General features: G+C 46.1%; 1 protein-coding gene across 3 annotated transcripts in view; it reads right to left on the bottom strand.

Annotated features, from left to right (window-relative positions):
• The window catches only part of LOC118001963 (probable palmitoyltransferase ZDHHC14), a 274,194-nt gene that overhangs the window by 110,779 nt on the left and 141,934 nt on the right, over nt 1-21,481 (bottom strand). For all 3 annotated transcript variants that reach the window (XR_004676898.1, XM_034992170.1, XM_034992171.1), the window contains exon 2: nt 8,281-8,441. Coding sequence is in view for 2 of the 3 variants with exons in the window: in XM_034992170.1 (XP_034848061.1) it covers nt 8,281-8,441 (161 nt within the window). In the remaining variant the exon portion in view is untranslated. The remainder of the gene's footprint in view (nt 1-8,280; nt 8,442-21,481) is intronic.

Below are 21,481 nucleotides of genomic sequence, written 5' to 3'. Positions count from 1 at the left end.
GGAATTGCTGGGTGCTTTTCTCTGTCGTTATAATTCTCCACTCCAACCATCACAGAAAATTGTCCTAACCTCACAAACAAGCGAATGCATTTACATCTGAAACTGGCTTCGGGTCCAACACATGGTACATTCCACAAGTTCACATTTCTACAGGAAGAAGAAATAATATAGGCTTCAACGAACATCCTGGATGAAAAACACCCAACCTCCCAAATCCTTCGGAAAAACAAAAATCTCCAGCTCCTTCCTTCCCTCATAACTAGAGCCTTCAAAATCTTGTGGTATTTCCCCAAATACCACAATTTTGAATTGTGACATCTGGTTCCCAGCTCTCCCAGGCTGGATTTTTTTTTTTTTTTAAAGAGACACTCAGGAATTTTGACATTCTGAGTTGCCACCCTGCGTTGGTGTGGGAGAATCACTGCCTACCCTTCCCTGGCATCCGTACACACTAGATGATTCTAGCATTTTCCCTCAAACAAGGAATCTACTTTTTGTTTTAGTCCTCAGATGCCATTTTCTTTAAATGCCTTGTCTCTTCCAGACTGTATTTCAGACATGGTGGGACACGCTGCTCTCCCCTCCCCTTAACTCATTCACGAGCATCAAGGGACATCAGCCAGAGTCCCAGTGGACAAAAGGCCCCTGGATCTGCAGGCAGTTTCAAGAGGGGCGTTAGAGCATGTGGATTCCCCTGCAGTTCTACTCTCTCCACCGAACTGGGCCCAGGATTTGAGAAGCAGGCCCTGTAGACATGATGTGCTGGACACAGCTCTTTATTTCTAGGCCACGGGTGATGGAGGAGTCAGCCAACAGGATGGGAAAGCTAGATGATGTTGACACTCTGGGGGAGAGAAAATAACTTAGGGGAAATGGCAAGTGCTACCTGCTCCAGTAAGACCAGAAATCTCTTGCTCGGGGCCCGCTCCCCAGGGCAACGAGGTGGTGGGCAGTGGTTAAAAGCACATGGGGGTGATGGCAGATGGGCCTGCATTCCCAGCTCTGGCCAAGTGACCTCTGGCCAATCACTTTCCTTTCTGAGCCCTGGCTTTCCCGTGAATAAAACAGGAAATGAACAGGGCAGGAAGCAAGCAGCAGGGGAGAGAGGATGGCAGAGGCAGAAGGAGTTCCACGCAGGCAGGTGTAGTTCAAGTCCGAACAGAGTTCCTGGGCCTGGCCGAGTGTTAACGAAAAGCTGAAATATCCATGGCAGATAACAATTACACAGAGGATACACGAGGGTGATATCGGAGGTGAGCAGGGAGATGCAAACAGGATTTGGGGGAAAGGGGCAGAAAAAACCGCCTTCTGCAAAGAAAACTGGCAAAAGCCAATCAAATTAACCTCCAATGATCCTGCCCCTTTTATTTCTGGACTTTCTACACTGTGGGCCTCTAGTGTGCATTACCCAAGGTGACTCCAAGTGTCAGGAAGTTTTAACCACAGATCCATCACAGACAGCAGATGCATCCTGAGGCCAAAAATAAAGGAAACCATCCCATTTTAAAGCAATTTTATGGTGAATATTACCAGTAGAAATAACCAACACAAAAAGAAACCAGTATTGACTTCAAAAAAGTAAATCACCAGGGAAATCTATCTTAGTAGAAATCATAGTTCTGTAAGAAAATTCCTAATAGCAACTTCCATGATGTAAAAACAAACAAATAAACAAAAAACCTGATCGAAAAAAACTCTTAGTTATAAATTTTATGCAGAAAAAAATTACTCCAATTAAGATAATTTTAGTAAAACGAAAACAGAAATGGGAGAAAATTGAAAATAGTGTAGCTCTATAATAGAGAACATTGATTAAGGTCTTCAATTGGCTTAGAGTATTCTCAGAAAGTATTTTCTTCAACAAAAATCCATCAGTGTTGTTAAAATTCCAATTAAAATGTTTCTACTCTTAAACACAGAGTTAAGATGTCTCTAGGGAAAAAAACTCCAGCAAGTCAAGTTGGTGGATGAAAACATCCTGTTCCCATGGAACTCTTCCCAGGAATCACGCTATGCGGGATGGTGCACAAACCAGGCTGGTCGGCCAGTGTTTCCTCAGGTTCAGGAAACTGCCCTGCTTCCTAAACATCTCATCTAGAGGATGTCCAGTTCAAGGACTAATTTGGGAAATAATGAAAGATAAACTTTCATCTTAGAAATGGTGATTGGTCCTGGGTACTTCAAGAAAAGTTGTTGATGAGAGTCTGACCAAAAGAGTGGGGGGTAGGGGATGAAAGAGAAGAAGAGGAAGAGAAGCAGGAGGAGGGAAGTGGGGGGAGGAGAAGAGGGAGAGAGAGAAATAGGGGAAGGAGGGGGGAGAGGAGGAGGGGGAGAAGGCCAGGGAGGGAGAGGAGGAGGATAAGAAAGAGGAGGAGGAAGGGAGAGAGGAGGAGACGGAAGAGGAAGAGAGGAAAGGAGAGGGAGAAAGAGACAGAGGGAGACAGAGACAGGAGGCAGAGAGAAAAGGGAGACTCGCGTGGCCACCGTGTCCCACCTACTCTAATTGCCTAGTAAAAGGTGCAGAGTGAAGCAATAATTCTTCAGATTCTGTCCCTGCTGCAGAGTTTTTTGAAGACCACCCTGCTTCCTTTGATCTGATTCCACCCTCACCAAGCAACCATTTGATCTTTGATCAATTTATCATTTTTTCTTTTATGGATCCTGCCTTTGGTGTCGTGCCTAAGAACTCTGTGGTGTCAGGGTTACCGTGACACAGGGAGAGAGTTTCCTAAGTAACCAGTCTCGCTTTGGGAGCCCGACAAGCTGAGTTCCCATTTCGGCTCCTCCTGGACTCCCTCTCCTGGGGTCCTCTGGACAGTTGAGGGGTGGAAAGAGACAATACACATAATGGAAAGCAGAGAGACAGACCCGCCGCTTTCCCCCATCGTGATTCCTGGAAAGGTCTATCCCTACTTGAAATGCTTTGATCCTGTGATTTATAATGCACTGGCTCATCATTGCTTTCTAGCCCCAAAGCAGTTGCTTAGTGTCTTATCATCCCTGAGTGAGCTGAAAAAACGGAGTTTTCCAAGGTGTCACATTTTCAAGCAGGACTCCACTGACCCCAGCGAGACCTCCCTACACCCCAACTGCCATTCTTGGATGTCTTTTTTAGCTGCAATGTAACGAACCAGGAAAGGTCTTTCAGAAAAAAAAGAAGGGTAAGGCATTTCAAGAGACTGTAACAGACTGAGACACGGAGCCTCCTCCTCCTCCTCACCACCTACTCCCCTCCAGAAGTCCGAGGACAGGCAGGCTGGTCCCACCCTTGGACAGCTTCACTCAGTTGCTCAGATGGCTGGTTTCAAGTGCCTACCATGGACTTCTATAAGGAGAGACCTCCTACAGATAATTAGAATTAATAACTAATAATAATAAGTTTCCAAATCTAATTTTCATTTTTCTGTCTTCAGTCAGATAGCACAAAATAAATGTGCTAAGGTTTCACTGAAACATAATCGTATTCTCCACAGCCAAGCAATACAGGGGAGCAATCCTAATAAAGAATTAGACCAGCTCTGCCATTTATTCCTATCACGTGGCAGGTGGAGAATTCTTTTATGATAATCTATGTATGTGGAAGGCGAGGAGAGAACTGGGTGGGAAAAGAAGAATTTTTCTTTTTAAAAACACAAAAACAAAACCCCCAACTGTTTACTGAGCCGATCCTGAGAAGAACCTTATAGGGTATGTGTCATTATTCCCATTTTAGAACCAGCCTAACGCCATACAACTAGAGATGAGTGGGCCCTTCTTCCTCTTCTGCTCCATCTTCCTCCTCTCCCCTTCCTCTTCTCTTTTTTGGACAGTTCATTGTGCTCTAACTTACAAACCTAGCAGTTATCCTCTGGAGGTATGCAATAACATGACCTTTAAGAAATGTACTGGGTTCTGCCACCAGCACCCCAATCCACTCTTAGACCCTTTTCACCATTCCAGCAAGTTCTCTCCCGTCCAAGTGCGGCGACCCTCACTCCTGCCCCCACCCCAGGCAATCACTTGTCTGCTTTCTGTCTCTACAGATTTGCCCTTTCTGGACATTTCATACACATGGAACTACACAATAGGTAGCCTTCTGATCTGGCTTCTTTCGCTTGGTGTGTTTTTACCATTTATCCATGTTATAGCATGTGTCAACACTGGGCTCCTTTTTATCACTTAATGGTATTCCACCGTGTGGATGTACCATGTGTTGTTTATCAGTTTGCCCACTGATGGACATTTGGGTTGTTTCCAGTTTGGGGGTATTAAGTATAATGCACATCAGAGACATAGGTTTTCATTTCTCTTGGATATATACCTAGAAACAGACTTGCTGGGTTATATGGTAATCTATGCTTAACTTCTTGAGGAATTTTGGGGAGGTGCTTTCCAAAGTGGTTGCACCATTCTACATCACCACCAGTAATGCATGAGGGTTCCAATTTCTCCATATCTTCACCAATATTTGTTATTGTCAGGCTTTTGGATTAGAGCCATTCTAGTGGGTGTGAAGTGGTACGTCATTGTGGTTTTGATTTGCATTTCCGTCCTTTCATGTGTTCATTGGCCATTCATATATCTTCTTTGGAAAAATGTCTGTTCAAATCCTTTACTCATTTATCATTGGGTTGTTTGTCTTATTATTGAGTTGTAAGAGATCTTAATATATTCTAGATACAAGTACAAGATACTTTCATCAGATATATGATGTGCAAATACTTTTTCCCAGTCTGTGGCTTATCTTTCTGTTTTCTAAATGGTATCTTTTTTTTTTTTTAATATTTTATTTATTTATTTGAGAGAGAGAATGAGATAGAGAGAGAGAGCATGAGAGTGGGGAGGGTCAGAGGGAGAAGCAGGCTCCTCGCCGAGCAGGGAGCCCGATGCGGGACTAGATCCCGGGACTCCAGGATCATGACCTGAGCCGAAGGCAGTCGCTCAACCGACTGAGCCACCCAGGTGCCCTAAATGGTATCTTTTGAAGCACAGAAGTTTTTAATTTGATAAACTCCAATTTATTATCTTTTTCTTTCTACAGATCATGCATTTGGTGTCTATATAAGAACTCTATTTTTTTTTAAATTTATTTATTTTAGAGAGAGAGTGTGTGTAAGCATGAGTGGAGGGGGAAGGGCAGAGGGAAAAGGAGAGAGAGAGAATACTCAAGCTGATTCTGTGCAGAGCACAGAGTCCAGCAGGGCTCAATTCCAGGACCCTGAGATCATGGTTTGAGCTGAAATCAAGAATCGGCCCCTTACCTGACTGAGCCACCCAGGCACTCCTATGTGAGAACTCTTTGCCTAACCCAAGGTCATGAAAATTTTCTCTATGCTCTCTTTAGAAGTTTTAGAGTTTTAGCTCTTAAATTGAGGTCTATAATCCATTTAGAATTAAATTGTGTGTATGGTGTGAGGTAAGGATTCAAATTCATCTTTCTACATATGGACAGCCGACTTCTTTATTTGTTATGGGTTTCTTCAGCTTTCCTATTTCTTTTTGAGTCATTCTTTGGTAACTGTGGCCTGCTAAGAATTTGTCCATTCATCTAAGTTGTCTAATTTGTGGCATAAAGTTAAAATCCTTTTAATACCTTAGGGTCAATGGTGATGCCTCTGCTTTCATTCCTGATTTTGGTAATTTGTATATTCTCTGTGTCTTTTTTTGGAAGGGGTGGCAAATAATATAGTTAAAGATTTGTCAATTTTGTTAATCTTCTAAAAGAACTAACTTTGGGTCTCACTGATTTTCTCTGTTGTTTTCTGTATTCTATTTCATTGATTTCCACTCATCTTTTTTTTTTCTTTTAAAGATTTTATTTATTTATTTGTCAGAGAGAGACAGAGAGCCCACAAATGGGGGGGGGGGCGGGGGCAGCAGGTAGAGGGAGAAGCAGGCTCCCCGCTCAGCAAGGAGCCCAACTGAGGACTGACAAGGGGCTCAATCCCAGGACCCTGGGGATCATGATCTGAGCCGAAGGCCAATACTTAACTGACTTGAGCCACCCAGGCATCCCTCCACTCTTGTTAATATGGTCTTACTATGGCTTGCTTTGAGTTTAGTTTGCCCTTTTTCTAGTTTCTTAAGGTGAAAGTTTCAGTTACTGATTTTTTCCCATACTTCACTCCAAAGCAAATTAGCCCCTCAGACAGATAAGCTGCTGGTTTTCAGAGTCTGCTCTGTCCAGGTAGAACTGCCTCACCTCTGGAATTCAGGTGGACATTGGAGCAGCCCCAAGTGAGACTGTCATAGACACCCACTATTCTTACCCAAAGTCCACTAGATTTTCATGAATAACTGCCCCGCAGTACAGTTGAATTCTAGAGCCATGAAATGATTGTGACTACTTTGTCCACTTTTCTTGTTGCCTCTTGGGGAAGGGATGTGTACAGCAACTCACGTCTGCCATGCTATCCCATCTCTAAAGACCCTCTACTCTCCCTCATTTGAAACAAGATTTGGTTTCATCCTTTACCCCATCTAGTACTTTCACAGATTCTGAGTCTCTGGGGGCATGGGGCAGAGCCAGTTTTAAAAATACTCATGTTGAAAAAACCACTCTTAGGTTATCAACTCAAAGCCAAAAAAAAAAAAAAAAAACCACTTTAGTGGATCACTCAACTTCCTCAATATTAACAAGGATGAACAGAAACTCTGTACCTCTTAGAATTTGCATTTATAATAGAGAATTCCAATGGCACTCTTTATCATCCCCGGTTCCTAATCTTGCTGATTTTGCAGATGCTCCTTGCACTAACCAAGAGGTGGGATAGAAAATAGGATCACAGCAGGAAAATGCTTCAAAGCCAGTGTAAAGAGCTGGGTTCTCTATGTACCACTTGAGTAGAAGATTTTCAAGCTGTGTGCTAAGGTGATGTGGGTAGAGGCTATGAAGTTTCCACAGGCCCAGTTCTGTTTCTGAAGGAAACTGGGCCTGTCTCTTCCCCATGACATGACACCCTGGAAAGAATAAAGGCTGAGACCCAGGAGACCCGGGTTCAGGGCTCTGGCTCTGCCACTTTCTCCCACTTAACCTCTTTGGGGCTCTGTTTCCTTATTTGCAAAATGGATGTAATAATAAAATCTTCTTCCCAAACTTGCTTGGGTATGATCAATTCAGTGATAGCCCTGGATGGCCTTTACAAATGATTCACATGTTATAAATGTAAGGCTTTAAATTATGAATTAACATATAATTAATGTCTTAAAATCCCAAGATGCACTAGATATGAGACAGACTGTCTCTCCACTGCTGATTCTTCCTTCGTCTGCCTGCCTGCCTCAGGACACAAGAAGGCTGCGGCCAGCAGACCACCACCATACACTCCCATCATGGACTCCTTTACTGCTCCCCTCCTGCATGGCCGGGACGAAGGATGGAGGCAGATGCCCAGAGGACACAGCCATGCTTTGGTACCTGGGGATGGCAGCCCACAGCACATGCTTCCTTTCAAGACCCACACTCCTATCTCGTGACACCAGAAAGCGGGGGCCTTTTGGCTGAGTGAGGCTGGGAAGAGAAGCCCACGGAGTAGGCGGAACAGCTAAGCTTTACGTTCACACAGAGTCACCGCAAGTCCTCTGCCACGCTTGTCAGATCATCATCGTGTCACTGCAAGGCTACATGTTCACAAGTGCAAACTTTCAAGAGCAAGAAAAAGCTCTTTTTAACTAAAAATAGAACTTTGCAAGTTTGCCCTGTGAGGGATTAGGATTTGTTCTAATATGTTTAAAATGGGTCGCTGTAAACTTTTTACATTTCAGTACAGGGTTCCAATATCTAAGAAAAACGAAAGCTATTCATCTCCATATATATCACGAATATATATCTTTGTTGCCTTAATAAAGGAAGTTTCTGGGTCCTAGGCTGGATAAACGAGACAGCAGGGGAAGATGTAACCTGCCCAGGTTTCTGGCATGGAAACCAGCAGTAAGTATGATGATTATAAAGGGAACAGAGAGCAGCCGCCTACAGCGATGGGTCTTTCAGGACAGAGACTACTTCTCAGATGGGCTTGGGTTTCAAAGAAACATCAGGACCCAGAGCGTGGTGATGGCGGCACCTCTGTTTGATGGCACCGCTGGCCGTTGGCCTTACCTCCAACCACTTCACATCCCACCTCCTACTCAGGCCGTCCTGCCGCCGAGGGAACGAGGACTTCCCGGACGCCTCCCGGGTTACGCATCACTGTCCAGCGCCCTGCCTGCCCCTCCGGCATGGGCACCTTGGCCCGCCTCCCACACGGCGGCCAAGCCCCCGTGGGAAGGGACCCGAGGGGAAGGGCAGCCCTTCGGGGTTACCTATTTGTCTCTCCAGGTCGGCGGCTTCATCGGGCGTGGCTCTCGGAAGGACTCCCGGGTCACTGAAGCTGGTGCGCAGCAGGGTCCCCATCACAAAGAAGAAGAGGATGCCACCAACCACGGGGATGGCGGGGGTGATTTTCACTGCTAGGTACGGACAGCTGCCAACAGGTTGGAATGAGGGGGGGTGCGGGGAGAGGGGGAGAAAAGGAAATATAATGTCAGTAATCAACAGTGAACGGTCTATATTTTCCAAGAAGCCAAAAGCCTTGTTGGAGGAGCAAAATTGATTTCCATTAAAAATTCATCTATGTTAAGCATTTACATTTGGGGAGGACTGCAGTTCTCTCTTGAGGACAACTGAACCCTCCCTTCCCAGCCTCAGTAACCCAGGCCCTCTGCTCCCACGGTGCTCCTCGGGAAAGACAGTGGCAGGCAAATGACAATCACCGTGCTCTGCAATCAACATAGGATGTGCAGAGCTTGGACCCTCTGCAGTCAATGCAGCTCGTCAATCTGTGTGATCTTCCCGCCCTTCCCTGGAACTGCATAATAAAAGAAGACACCAGCTTCGAGCCATCTTAGCCAGACCCAGCCTCTCCTTCCTGAATCGAATACCTTCATGGCATAAAAAAGCTGAGAACCGCAAATTCACCCTTCAAAGGCAAGAAACCATTTTTCAATCTTTTGGAGCTAGTCTATCCAAAAGAGGTTAATGAGCTATGGAAATGAACTTGCAAGCCTGTCTGAAGAGGCTTAAAGGAATTTAGGCAGCTGGGGTATAATACACTTCTGCTTTCCAGAAGGCATGTGCGCTACCAGCTGAAGAACGTGGCCCAACTCAGTTCTATGAAACCTCCTCCCTGTCCTTCAGTCCTGGGAGCCGGCATGCAGCGAGGACCGGGATGAGTCAGGGGGACTAACGTCTATACCGGTTGGGCTCTGGGGCAGCTTCAAGCACCGCACCCTGGCCCACAGTCACGGACCCTCGATTCCATGCAGGTGGCGAGAAGCAGAGGGAGAACTCGCTCGATGCCTGGAGCTGAGTGGGGCTGGGATCTGCAATGACCACGGTCAGTTTGTTGTCGCCACGGTCAGACACAAAGTGGGCATCAAGGAACACAATGTGAAATCACAGAATTGTCATAGCTGAAATGGAAACCACCTCCTAGATGGTCCACCCCATCGGGTGATACTCGTGCAGATACTCAAGACGAAAGAAAGAGAGGGAGCTGGAGAGGAAAGATCTGCTCAAGACAAGGAGGTGAGCAGGGGGCTCCATCCTGAGCATGTTAGGGACCAGCACCCCATTCCTGTGCAGGGTTTGCAGGGGAGGTGGTGAGGTCACTATCAAGCAAGGGGATCTTGGCAAGAGTCCAGGTCTCGAGGACCACAGGGCATGATCCCCTTTGCTGAGACCAGCACCAGGCCTGTGAGACCATCTGGTCTTCTAGAGGCCTGGTGAATTGGACAGGTCTCTGTGGGATGGTTACAGTGACCTGAAGACCAAAGGCCTCTCCTGAATTCTCTGTACTGAAGGAACCCAGAGAATTTCCAACAACGTTAAGAAGGTGGAGGAGTGACCCCCAACATGACTAGGCCTGTGGTCTCCAGGAGCATCAGCTGATTTAGAGAGACAAAAATATATGACCTAACATCTCTTTCATCGCTCCCACACCTGCAAAAACAGAACAAAACAACCATCACTGATATCATGTCACACTTTACTCGCTGGGTTGTCAGTTGTGACTTCCCTTCATGGGACTCGGGAAATCATGAAAAACTGTTCATTGTCATTCCTGCATCATTATGACCCTGCCCAAACTCCCAGACGCTTAGAGCCTTTATGAACATTCTCAGAGTTTCTTGTAGGAAAGCAAATTTGGCGAAGAGAGCCAGTAGACATAAAGAACTTGCTGTGGAAAAAGGGAATATAAGACTGTCTAACCTAAAGACATCTGCTTTGTGAAAGTATTCAGTTAAACTATGGAAAGGACTTTTTTAATCCAACTGATTTTGCTCTGCATTAAAAAAAAAAAAAACAAACCATTGCTTTCCTCGAGTGTTTTCTGGCAAATACTAACATAATTAATACCCTTTAATGGGCTTCCAGTTTTCCTAAAAAGTGTGAAAAGCTTCAAGTTGAATAAACAAACATTTAAGAGACTGGGGACACCACATCTGGCAAATGGCATTTAATGTCTAATCCTGGATTTGTAAAGGGAACAAGATTTAGACAATTAGAAGATTTTAAAGGATGGCCCCACCCAGGGACTTGATATAAAGTGACAATCAAAATCACATTTACTACTGAATCAAACTCGGAATCCAAATGTCCGTATGGGGTTGAATCCCAGCTCATGGTGTGGTGTGATGCAGTGGGCTCTGGGGATAGGTGCCTCTCAGGCGTGTCTATTATGTTAAGTTTGGCACATTTGGACTGTGATGTGGAGCTTCTATGAAGAGCTGGTAATAAAAATCAATTGCTGCAAGTCTGTTGATTAAATCTCTGACTGTGATATCAACCTGGAGTTAAGAGCAAGGAACTCAACCTCTAGAGGGTCATTAAGAAGTATTTGTGTCATAAAATATGACATTATCTTTGCTACACTTATTGTCATATAAAAAACAACCTCCACCATATTAAGTCTTGAAAATGTGATAGGGTACCACAATCAGGAATAAACACAGTCCGTATCAAAGGCATAAAATTGACCGTGGTACTAACAGATCTCTATTTATATTAGCCTTAAAATATTTTTTTTCTTTTCAAGTTTTTATTTAAATTCTAGTTAGTTAACATATATGGTAAAGCTGGTTTCAGATGTAGAATTCAGTGATTCATCACTTACATACAACACCCTGTGCTCATCACAAGTGCCCTCCTTAATGCCTATCCCCCATCTAGCCCATCCCCCACCCACCTCCCTCCATCAACCTGCAGTTTGTTCCCTATCACTAAGAGTCTCTTATGGTTTGCTTCCCTCTCTCTTTTTTCCCCCTTCCCCTTTCCCCTATGTTCATCTGTTTTGTTTCTTAAAACCCACATATGAGTGAAATCATATAGTATGTGTCTTTCTCTGACTTACTTCATTTAGCGTGATACCCTCTAGCTCCATCCACATCATTGCAAATGGCAAGATTTCATTCTTTTTGATGCCTGAGTAATAGTCCATTGTATGTATGTGTATGTGTATATATATATACCACATCTTCTTTATCCATTCATCTGTCGATGGACATTTGGGCTCTTTCCATAATTTGGCTATTGTTGATAATGCTGCTATACACAGGGTGCATGTCCTTTGAATCAGTAACCCTAAAATATTTTTTTTAGTCTACAAGAATCTACTCTAGGTGGACCATATATGTGTGTATGTGTCTGTGTATATGTATTTTATAAAATGATTAGGGAAATGATTATGTAGAAGATGATCTCCCAGAATTTAAATTTCAGGCCAAGCTTTCTCCTCTTTCTCATTATTCAGGAGTTTGGATAGGAAACAGTTGGAAGAGTCATTATGCAGCAGCACCCAGGGCAGAGCTGGACAATATGACGGGACAGACCAGGCAGTAGGATGGGATCCACTATGGGTGTCGTGAGCTGTGAATTATTTAGCTTCATTTGGCTTCTCCCTGGATGAAGGCAACTTCATTGTTGCTGGAAACCCCCTGCGAAGGTGGGTTAGTAGATCTCAGGTTATGGCATATTCGTCTTTCCCTTTTAGGTCTGAAATGTCACATGGTTGACCTCAAAGTCTGCCTGCTCCAAGTCCCACAGGATGCATCTTGCTAATGAGTAAGCCACGTCCTAAATGGTTTCTCGTTGTCCCAAGCGCACGGCACGTGGGGCTGTTATCTTTAAGGGCCACCTGCTTCTCCAGGCTGACAGCTCCAGAGGCCTCCCCTCACCTCCACCTGCCTCTCCTCACCTCCCCATCACCAAGGATGCCCACTGCCCTAGTTTGCTAACATGTGACATTGAAAATCAGAGAGCAATGTCTTTAACTTGAGTGTTCTTTCCCCTGGCACATTCTCATCCCACAGACAATACGTTGTGGTTTAGGTTATTTGTGCTGAGTGTGGATTAGTTCAGACCCTGTCCAGGAGAGGAAGACCAGGAAGAGTCCAGCTGACAAGTGAATGCCTATGACTTGCCAGGGCTTCTTGTCCAACATAGACGAACACCTCGAGAATCCGAAATACAAATTTTTCTGGTCTTGCCCCTGCTCCTGGGTAAAAAACTCAGGCAGGTCCCCTGACTTTTCCAGTCATGAGGAGAAGGTGACAGGAAGTCCTTTGGTCACTTTAAGCAGCCAACAGTCTTGTTTAAGTAATTAGAAGTGTAACAACCCCAGGTAATGGTGGAAACTTCTAACTTGGTTTTGAGTTAGGCCTCCCCAGCTGGTCTGGTGCAGTTTCTAGCCACAGGCGGCTGGAGAAGAGAGGACAAGGGGATAAGGGGCAGGAAGCGGGATGGGGAAATGCTGTTGTAAGGTGGCTTTGCACTTTCAGGCCCACCAGATTTTTTTTTTTTTTTTGATAGAGAGACAGACATAGAGAGGGAACACAAGCAGGGGGAGTGGGAGAGGGAGAAGCAGGCTTCCCACTGAGCAGGGAGCCAGATGTGGGGCTCGATCCCAGGACCCTGGGGCCATGACCTGAGCCGAAGGCAGACCCTTAACAACTGAGCTACCCAGGCGCCCCAGGCCCACCAGATTTTAAACCTGGCTCTCTGTCCCTGAGTCTGTGAGTTCCTCAGAAGCCCCTAGGGGAACCTCAGTGCACTGCCCTATGGGCACCGCATTGTCCCTCCCTCTTCCTAAATAGAGAGGAGACAGCCTTCCTCCTGCCCGAGGCCCATCCTCCCACCTCACTTTGCCCCATTCCATTCTTGCAGGCACCTCACGGAGTAACTCCCAAGCACTGTATCCCTGGGCTTCTCCCTCCTGGGGGCCAGATCTCTGCAGGCCAGGCCCCACTTCAATTTTCCCAAACAAGCTCCCAGCTCTAGGCCATGCACCTCGGCCCCAAAGCCTGCGCCTCGACCCCTTTTCCTGCTAAGTTAAGTTCATGTTCCTTCTCAGGCATCCATGACCTCTCGGCCTTCCCCAACAGGCACTTGCTCACCCAGCCCTGGTATCTGGAATTCCCTCAGACCCAACGTTCAAGATCCTATAATGACTCTGTGAAAAGTTTATCTTGGCTCACCTCCCCCCCCCACACACAGAAGTGATGGCTTCTTCCTCTGAACCTCCGTACTGTTTTGCTTGCTCCTCTCCGTGGTACTTGTGGCTGTTGGGACACACCCCATGCACCCAACTGGACTGGAGGCCTGGAGGGCGACACTTGGCCCCGCTCACCGTTGTGTCCTTCGCAACACCCAGCACAATGCCTCACGCAGGGCAGGTGTTTAGAAAACACTTGCTGAGTGACTAAATGAATGGGCCTCATTCAACCGAATTTTATAATAACATGGAAAAGAGGAGGAAAATCAGATCAGCCACACTGTCCACCTCAACAGTGTGTCCTGTGTCTAGAACTCCTTTCTCTGTCTTCTAAGCCTGCTAGGTACGAGCTTAAGGGAGTTGCAAGTAACTTCCTCCAAGCAGGCGCTGAGGATCTACATTGTCCAGGACGCTTCCCTGGCCAAGAGAAGGAGGAGATTCTCCCCAGTTCGCTGAGTCCAGTGTGCAATGCTCACACATCCTGTGAGTACTAACTAGAACCTGCAACCCCTCCACGCCCTGAAGTCCTAGCAGATAAAGTTCCTTATGTTGGTACAACTTTGGACAATACTAGGTGCTCTTGACCAGCCTCTGTGCGACAAAGAACAATGTCTAGTTTCTCTCTGAAATCTTGGACAACACTCTTTATAAGAAGCAGCAAAATTCACACCCCTAAGCACACGATGAGATCAGTGCACCTTCCAACTGCGGAGAGAAAGCGGAGAGAGCGGAGAACATCTGCAGTCCTTCCGGTAAAGACAAGGCAATCAGCAGACCCTGTCCAAAACAGGGATCGCTAGACCTCCCTCGGGAGGGAGGCAAGACTAACGGGAAATCCCAGCCAACCCACAGCGACCAGCACAGCTTCGTAGCCCAAGCGCTGCACGCAGCAAAGAAAATTCTTAGCCTGGGCTCAGACAACTTGAAAATGGCTCCTTCACATTTCTGAGCAACTGTAGCTGGGATCTCCAATTCCGAGTGCCATCTGTGAGGAGGAAGACTCCTTCCCCCAAGGGCCTGGATTTGATACAAGATGATGGTGCAGCTGCCAAAGACATAAACACCAAATGCAGTCCTCTCTCTATCGGAAGAACTGTGACCTACATACAACCCAGGGCCTGTGGAAAACAGGCTACAAGCATCTCAGTCTTCATAAAGCTCAATGGGAAAGTGACAGGAGGGGAAAAAAACTAAGAATCCAAAAGCATGCGTTTTCATAGCATGAAAGAAATGAGCTAATTTAGCACCAGACCAAAGAAATGCTAACCTGATGAAAAGCCATCCCAGGGCCCCCCTCCCCACGGTGCACGTCAGTGGGGGCCGGTAGGCTCTGGCTTGTGGTGACTGAATACCCACCACAGACTGTCACCTCGTTGTATGTCAGAGGTAAAGAGAGGTCCTTCCAGGTAAAAATCAGAAAATGTAGCATTGCCAAAAGGTTAGAAGGGATGTTCTCCCTCCCTCCCTCCCTCCCTTCCTTCTTTTCTTTCTGAGAGAGGGGTGCCTGGGAGGCTCAGTCGGTTAAGCATCTGCCTTTGGCTCAGGTCATGATTCCAGGATCCTGAGATCGAGCCTCACTGCTCAGCAGGGAGCCTGCTTCTCCTTCTCCTCCCCGGTCGTGCTCTCTGTTGCTATCTCTGTCTCTCTCTCTCTCTCAAATAAATGAATAAAATCTTTAAAAGAGGGAGAGAGAGAAGGAGGGGCAGAGGAAGAGGGAGAGAGAATACCAAGCAAACTCCATGCTCAGCGTGGAGCCCGATGCAGGGCTTGATCCCATGACCCTGAGATCATGACCTGAGCTGAAATCAAAAGTCAGTCAGATGCTCAACCGAGCCACCCAGGCACCCCTACAAGGAATGTTTTCACTTCTACCAGCAATCTTCTCAAATCTTTATCGAAAATAATGAGTTGTGTTTTGGTGTTTATTGAGGAAGGGCAGAGCTGTTGTCTGGTGCTATGTTACCCGAGCCTATGCAATCAGGGTGTTTCGTCACTAATTCTGACAACATTATTTACCATCAAACAGATACTGACATCCCAGAATCAATTCTGTCATTAATTCTGCATTCATATTTAGAGACTGGCTCACAGGTTAGAATGTGACATACAACTAATTCCTTGGACAAAACTCCTTGGGCCACATTAATTTCTGAAACATTTCAAAGAGGAAATCTGGATTTCATTACTGGGTAGCTAGGTCTCTCTGCCTCTCCACAGGACATTCTTTGGGGGGAAGATTAGCTTTACTTAAAAAGAAAAACAAAACAAAATAAAACATTAACAAGATGTGGCAGAGACATTAAAACCAGGTGGCCTTTGGAACAAAAAGTAGAGAATCTTTTCCCATATCAAAACAATTTGAGTCATCTTTTAATTTTTTGCCTGCAGATGGATGCACATACAGAAAAACAATCCTGTTAATTGTAGCTCATGACCTCTGACCCAACATAAACTATGTTTGATATTTGTGTTCTGTCCTATACGTGTGGATGCATAAACGCCAGATTCACTATTCTTTACAGAGAAACGAGGCATGCGAGGAAGTTCATATGGGAGGGGGGAGGCAGCCTTGCCTCTGGGATGCTATATTCCACCAAAAGATGTTTCTATGTCTCAGAAATCACAAAGTGAACCTATTATTTTACATTGCCGAATCTTGATTGCAATGCATTTTGGTAATAGATAGTTAGGGCAAATGATCATAAAATGAAATAATCTGAGCCAATGACTCACATGTCTGAAATAATAACAGAGTAGCTTTGTGAGGGATGGAGGTTGTAAGGGTTGTAATAAAAATGATGTTTCTCCTTTTCATATGAGTCACTGTAAAATAAATGTATTTTTCATTTATAGGCAGGGACATAAACACCATTAATTGTATGATTTGTTCCTTAATCACATACTTAGTAATAAAAGTACCACTACAGGGCAAGGATAAGCACATTTCCTAGAGACAAATAGAGAAAAAAGTGGATTCAGAAATAACTTCCGCTCACAACTCTAGAATGGGGAAAAATGATGATTTCATAAAACTCTTAAGACTGTCATTTCCCTGTAAGAGACCTCCAGTGTCTGAAAAGCCCCCTTCTTGCTGATTGCACATAACGATGAATCTTCCAATATGATCTGGAAGAAGGGAATTAAAAAAAAAGATTTTATTCATTTATTTGACAGCGAGAGAGAGAGAGAGAGCTAGTGCATAAGCAGGGGGAGAGGAAAAAGGAGAGGGAGAAGCAGGCCCCCCACTGAGCAGGGAGCCGGATGCGGGGCTTGATTCCAGGACCCTGGGATCATGACCTGAGCCAAAGGCAGATGCTTAACCAACTGAGCCACCCAGGAGCCCCTGGAAGGAGGGAATTTAAATAAATGAATCCAGGGGCAAAGGGGGTACCCATAACAAGAGAAACTGGAAGGAAAAGCTCAAAGCCAGAGAGAAAGGCTGATGAGGGGAGAACTCCACATACATATCTGTAAATTGCAAAGGTGGCTCTTGGTGTCATCGGAGACTCCAGAGGCTCATTTTTATACCCGTCTGCTTTCTTATCTGAGAACGGTAGCTTTCAGACTTGCTGGGGGTTAGGAGGCAGGTGAAGCTCAGGGACCAAGGAGAGGACAGTCGCTAAGGAATCCAGCTGGCTTCCCCCTGCAAGCCTCCCAGCCGGGTGTGGTCTCTGCAGGGATGTCCCCAAATAGCACCGTCTTGCCTGAAGTCTCTACAGCTCCTCTGTGACAAAATCAGTGTCATTATTCTAAACTCGGGGCCTCCCAGACCACCCGAGACATCCAATTATAGACACAGAACCTGGGAATCTGCAGTTAAAAGTACAGGTTTCAATGCACAGTGTAAACAGCCCAACATACCCATCCACTGTTGAGAAAGTGCAAGAGCTTGTCAGGAGAACGGTGGCATTTCGAAGTTTCTGCTGAGTGATTTTGAATTTGATTTAAAATTCCAGGAAGCCAAAAGCTTCAAGCTAGCATGTGAACCGCAGCGAAGAAAGCCAGGATTCCTCTGCCCTAAAGACTGGCTCTTTCATGACCTAAGTGATTACTGAGGCATGGCGACCATACGGCCCAGCTTTTCCGTTAGAGTCCTAACTCAGATGACCTGTCATTTTCAGGTGGAGGATGGCCGCTGAACTACCGGACCATGGTAATGCCATCACCGTGCTTTCCGTGCACCCTGGACCAGAAGAAATGGCAGGAGCAGAGAGGTCCCTGCAGGAAGCTCCCTGCCCTGGGACGTGCTGAGAGTGGGGGTGGGACGCAGGGGCTTGGACAGAGGGGCCGGAGGAGAGACAGCCCCCGCCCTGGCCCTACACAGGATGCGAGTGTGTCACATGCGACAGGGTGTCCACTCCATCTGGGCAATTCTCTCCAGGAGACTGTCAATAGAACTTCTGCTCTATTCCTAATTCTGTATTTCATCCAACCTAAGGTACCAACATGTTCAGATGACTCATTAAGCAAAAATGTGCCAAATGAGACAATAGTCTCTGGGGCGCCTGGGTGGCTCAGTCAGTTAAGCGTCTGCCTTCAGCTCAGGTCATGATCCCAGGATCCTGGGATCCAGCCCCGCGTCGGGCTCCCTGTTCAGCGGGGAGTCTTCTTCTCCCTCTCCCTCTGTGTGCTCTCTCTCTCTATCAAATAAATAAATAAAATCTTAAAAAAAAAAAAAGACAACATTTTCTAATCACTTAGAACCTGTATTTTCCACTTACAGAGAAAGCTATTTTAGACTAATTTAGACAGCAGTTTGAAAATCATATATCACTATTGTGCATATATGTTTTTTTAAATGTGAATGAAATAAATTGGTGAGGGCTTCCTAACACATCTTCACACTTTTGTGAATTGCTTTTCTACTCAGAGGGGTCTGAGGTGAGTGGGGCAGTCTGGTCCTGACGCCCTCCCTCCCAAGCAACAGCTTCCAGACTCCCCCCGGCTTGCACTCCCGCCCCCCACACTCTGTCCCGTCAGCAAGAGCCACAGCTGTGAAAGCTGTCAGATCCTGTCGCCCCTCTGGCAACAGAGCCACCGGGCTCGTTATCTTTGACCTCCCTTTCCACTCCCCTCCTCTGCACTCTGCTCCCTCCGAGCATCCCATTGCGGTTCTTGGAAGCAGCCAGTCCTGCTTGCCTATGTGGTGCCCTCCATCTAGAAGGCATTCTGCAGGGAGCCACAAAGCTCCTCTGCCTCCAGCAAGTCTTTGCTCAAATATCACTTTCTCAGCAGAGCCTTCTCTGACCACACTGGGTAAACTCCCAACCCTCCTACCGCCAACACCCAACAGCTCCTGGCCCTTTCTGGACTTCATTTCCCTCCTATCACTGAACCCTGTTTGGCCCAAGTACTGTACATACTCACTTCTTCACTGTCAGACTCTCCCGCTAGAGAAAAACTCAAAGGCACGAGGAATTTTGCCTGCTTGCTTCACAGACGTAACCCCCAGTGCCTAGAATGGAGTCCAGCACATAGTAGGCCTTCAGTAAATATCTGCTGAATGAACTGAATAGATATTTAAAAAACACAGGGTACAAAGTAGATGCAAGATGATCCCATTTTTGTTTCAGATGCACATTTATATTCACAGCTGAAAGAATGTGCCCTAAAACATTAGCTCATTATCCATGCTGAAAGATAGGAGGGTGATTTTGTGCATTAGTGCTTTTTGGTAGTTTCTAAATTTTCTTAATTAAACATGGCTTATTTTTGTAGTGGAAATATATGATTAAAAATAAATGCATAAATTCTCATTGAACTGAAAAAAGGGGGGGAGGGATTGTCAAATATGAAAATCTGTCTCTGCTGTCAAAAAAAATCAACTATCTATAAAGAAGATGCTTGACAATAATGCATATTCCAGGTTAGATCAAAACCTCAAAGGGCTAAAGCCCCTGATTTCTGCAGGTGCCTCCTAATGAGGTTGGCATATACGAGGTATGGAGCATCATCTCTTTAAAGATACAAAAGCCAAGTTATCTCACATCTCTGGTCTGTGCAGTTTCTCACAGGCATGTGACAGGAGAAAGTTCTCCTCTAGGCACCCTCGTGGTTTTCCATCTTAAACTGGACATTTATATATTAACAGCAAAGACAACTACACCCTGGTATTCCTATGTCACAGTGAAAAACAAAACCAAACCCAAGAGATAGCTGAGAATGAGGCTGGAGGTGCAGGTCCACATGTGCCAGGACATGGGCACCATCATGGCCCAGCAAGCCCTCTGGAGATCTCGGGTCCCAGACTCACGGTAGGGTCCCTCTTCCTATCCTTGGATTGGGGTTGGGTCCAAGGATGGCAGGATGGGGAAAGAGGCCTTCTGGAATGAGAAGGGATGGAAAGCTACAAGAATTAAACTTCCCAAACACTGGCCATGTTCATGGAGTTGAACCCGAATGGCAGACAGCTCTGTTAGGAGCATCATGGCTGAATGGACTATTCAATGCAGAGACATTTTTAACTAAACACAAATTAGTTTAATCATTATACATTCAGGAAAAGCTTTTCTGGGATGAAAATTCTCTGCCTTGCTTTAGATTGCACAGTGAACATCAATGGGCCTTCTCTTCTGTCCCAAGACACTGGGGGGCATCAGGCTCTCTGCTGGGAGGTGGCCCCATGATGCCCGCGGGGTGGTGCTGCTGGTACCACTCAGCATGTAATTGTCGTTTATGTGGTCTGTTCTCTCCTCCCTCCTGCCAGCTGTTGTCCACAGCCACCCCACCTCCAGGGCCTCAGTCTGCTCTCCCAGGTTTGTTAGAGCAGCAAACATAGCTTTACACATCACTGAAGGCTGTGCCACAGTGTGCTCGCCCCCTGCCACCCTGCCCCACCACACTGGGCGAAGTCCTTTCCTTCCAGTGTCCAGAAGCTACTGCTATGGGAAAGTGGCCTTGGGTGTTATGAAGACTACGTCAGAGCCATTTGGCCTTTGCATGAGTTTTAGGGAGCTTCTACAGATGGAGAGCAAGTACTGTGGATACTGTGGGTGTCCTGTGACACTGAGCATCATTCCTTCCTTCATCCAATCGCTCCTCACACTTTTACTGAGCACATACTACATGCCAGCATACACAAGGCCAAATGCTAGGGACATGAGAAAATCAAGACAAGATCCTTGCTCTCCAGGGGCTCACCTTCCAGTAGAAGAGACAGACCCCCAAACCAGGTAACTACAAACACAACAGCAAGTTTGGTGACAGGGGTACAGAGGATATGGAGGGAATGCTGAAGGAGACCAGTTGGCCAGGGCCTGGATGGAATCAGTGAAGGCTTTCTGGAGTGGGCACTGACAGCCAAGCAAGAGTTAGACCAGCACAGAGAAGTGGCATCTGCAAGAACACAGAGCCACAAAACTCTTTGCTGTATTCACTGCGTCCAGGCCTTCCGTGGTCGATTGCCAAGCAAGAAGGTGGGGCCTTCTCACACCTACCTGGACTGGACTCCCCTGCAAGTCCAGCAGGAAGGGGTCTTTGCAGGCTATTGAGTCACTCCTCTATCCTCAGCACCCCAGATGCTTCCTGCCACGGGGCAGGCACTCCGCAAATACTTGCTAATTGATTTTAACAGAATCATCAGAGCAGACCCGAATGCTCGAGGTCCACACTGTGGGTGGTGAGGTGCAAGGCGAGGTGTAGCAAAGATCATCATGAAGTTCAAAGTTAAAGAAACCGTGCATGAAGATGAGCAGATCCTCATCTCAATCTTCATCCCCTACTTCTGCTGACAGCTCTCTCCTACCCTGCTAAAGCTCTCCTCACCCAGATGTCCTGGGTAATTTTCTCCTATTCCTGGGGGAGAAGGAGGGCCACCTGCTTCCTTTTGCAGACGAAGAATTACCGAGTAAATTTCCTTTATAATATTTCTCTAAGATTGAGGAGGAGTTGAAGATTTGGTTTTTAACATACCCATCATCATAAACGTCTTAGAAGTAAGATAATGGAGGATAAATACAGTTGAGAAACAGCCA

The sequence above is a fragment of the Mirounga leonina genome, unplaced genomic scaffold (assembly GCF_011800145.1).
Source record: "Mirounga leonina isolate KUSES-001 unplaced genomic scaffold, KU_Mleo_1.0 Mir_55, whole genome shotgun sequence".
NCBI classification, from domain to species: Eukaryota; Metazoa; Chordata; class Mammalia; order Carnivora; family Phocidae; genus Mirounga; species Mirounga leonina.
This window is presented reverse-complemented; position numbering and strand designations above follow the sequence as displayed.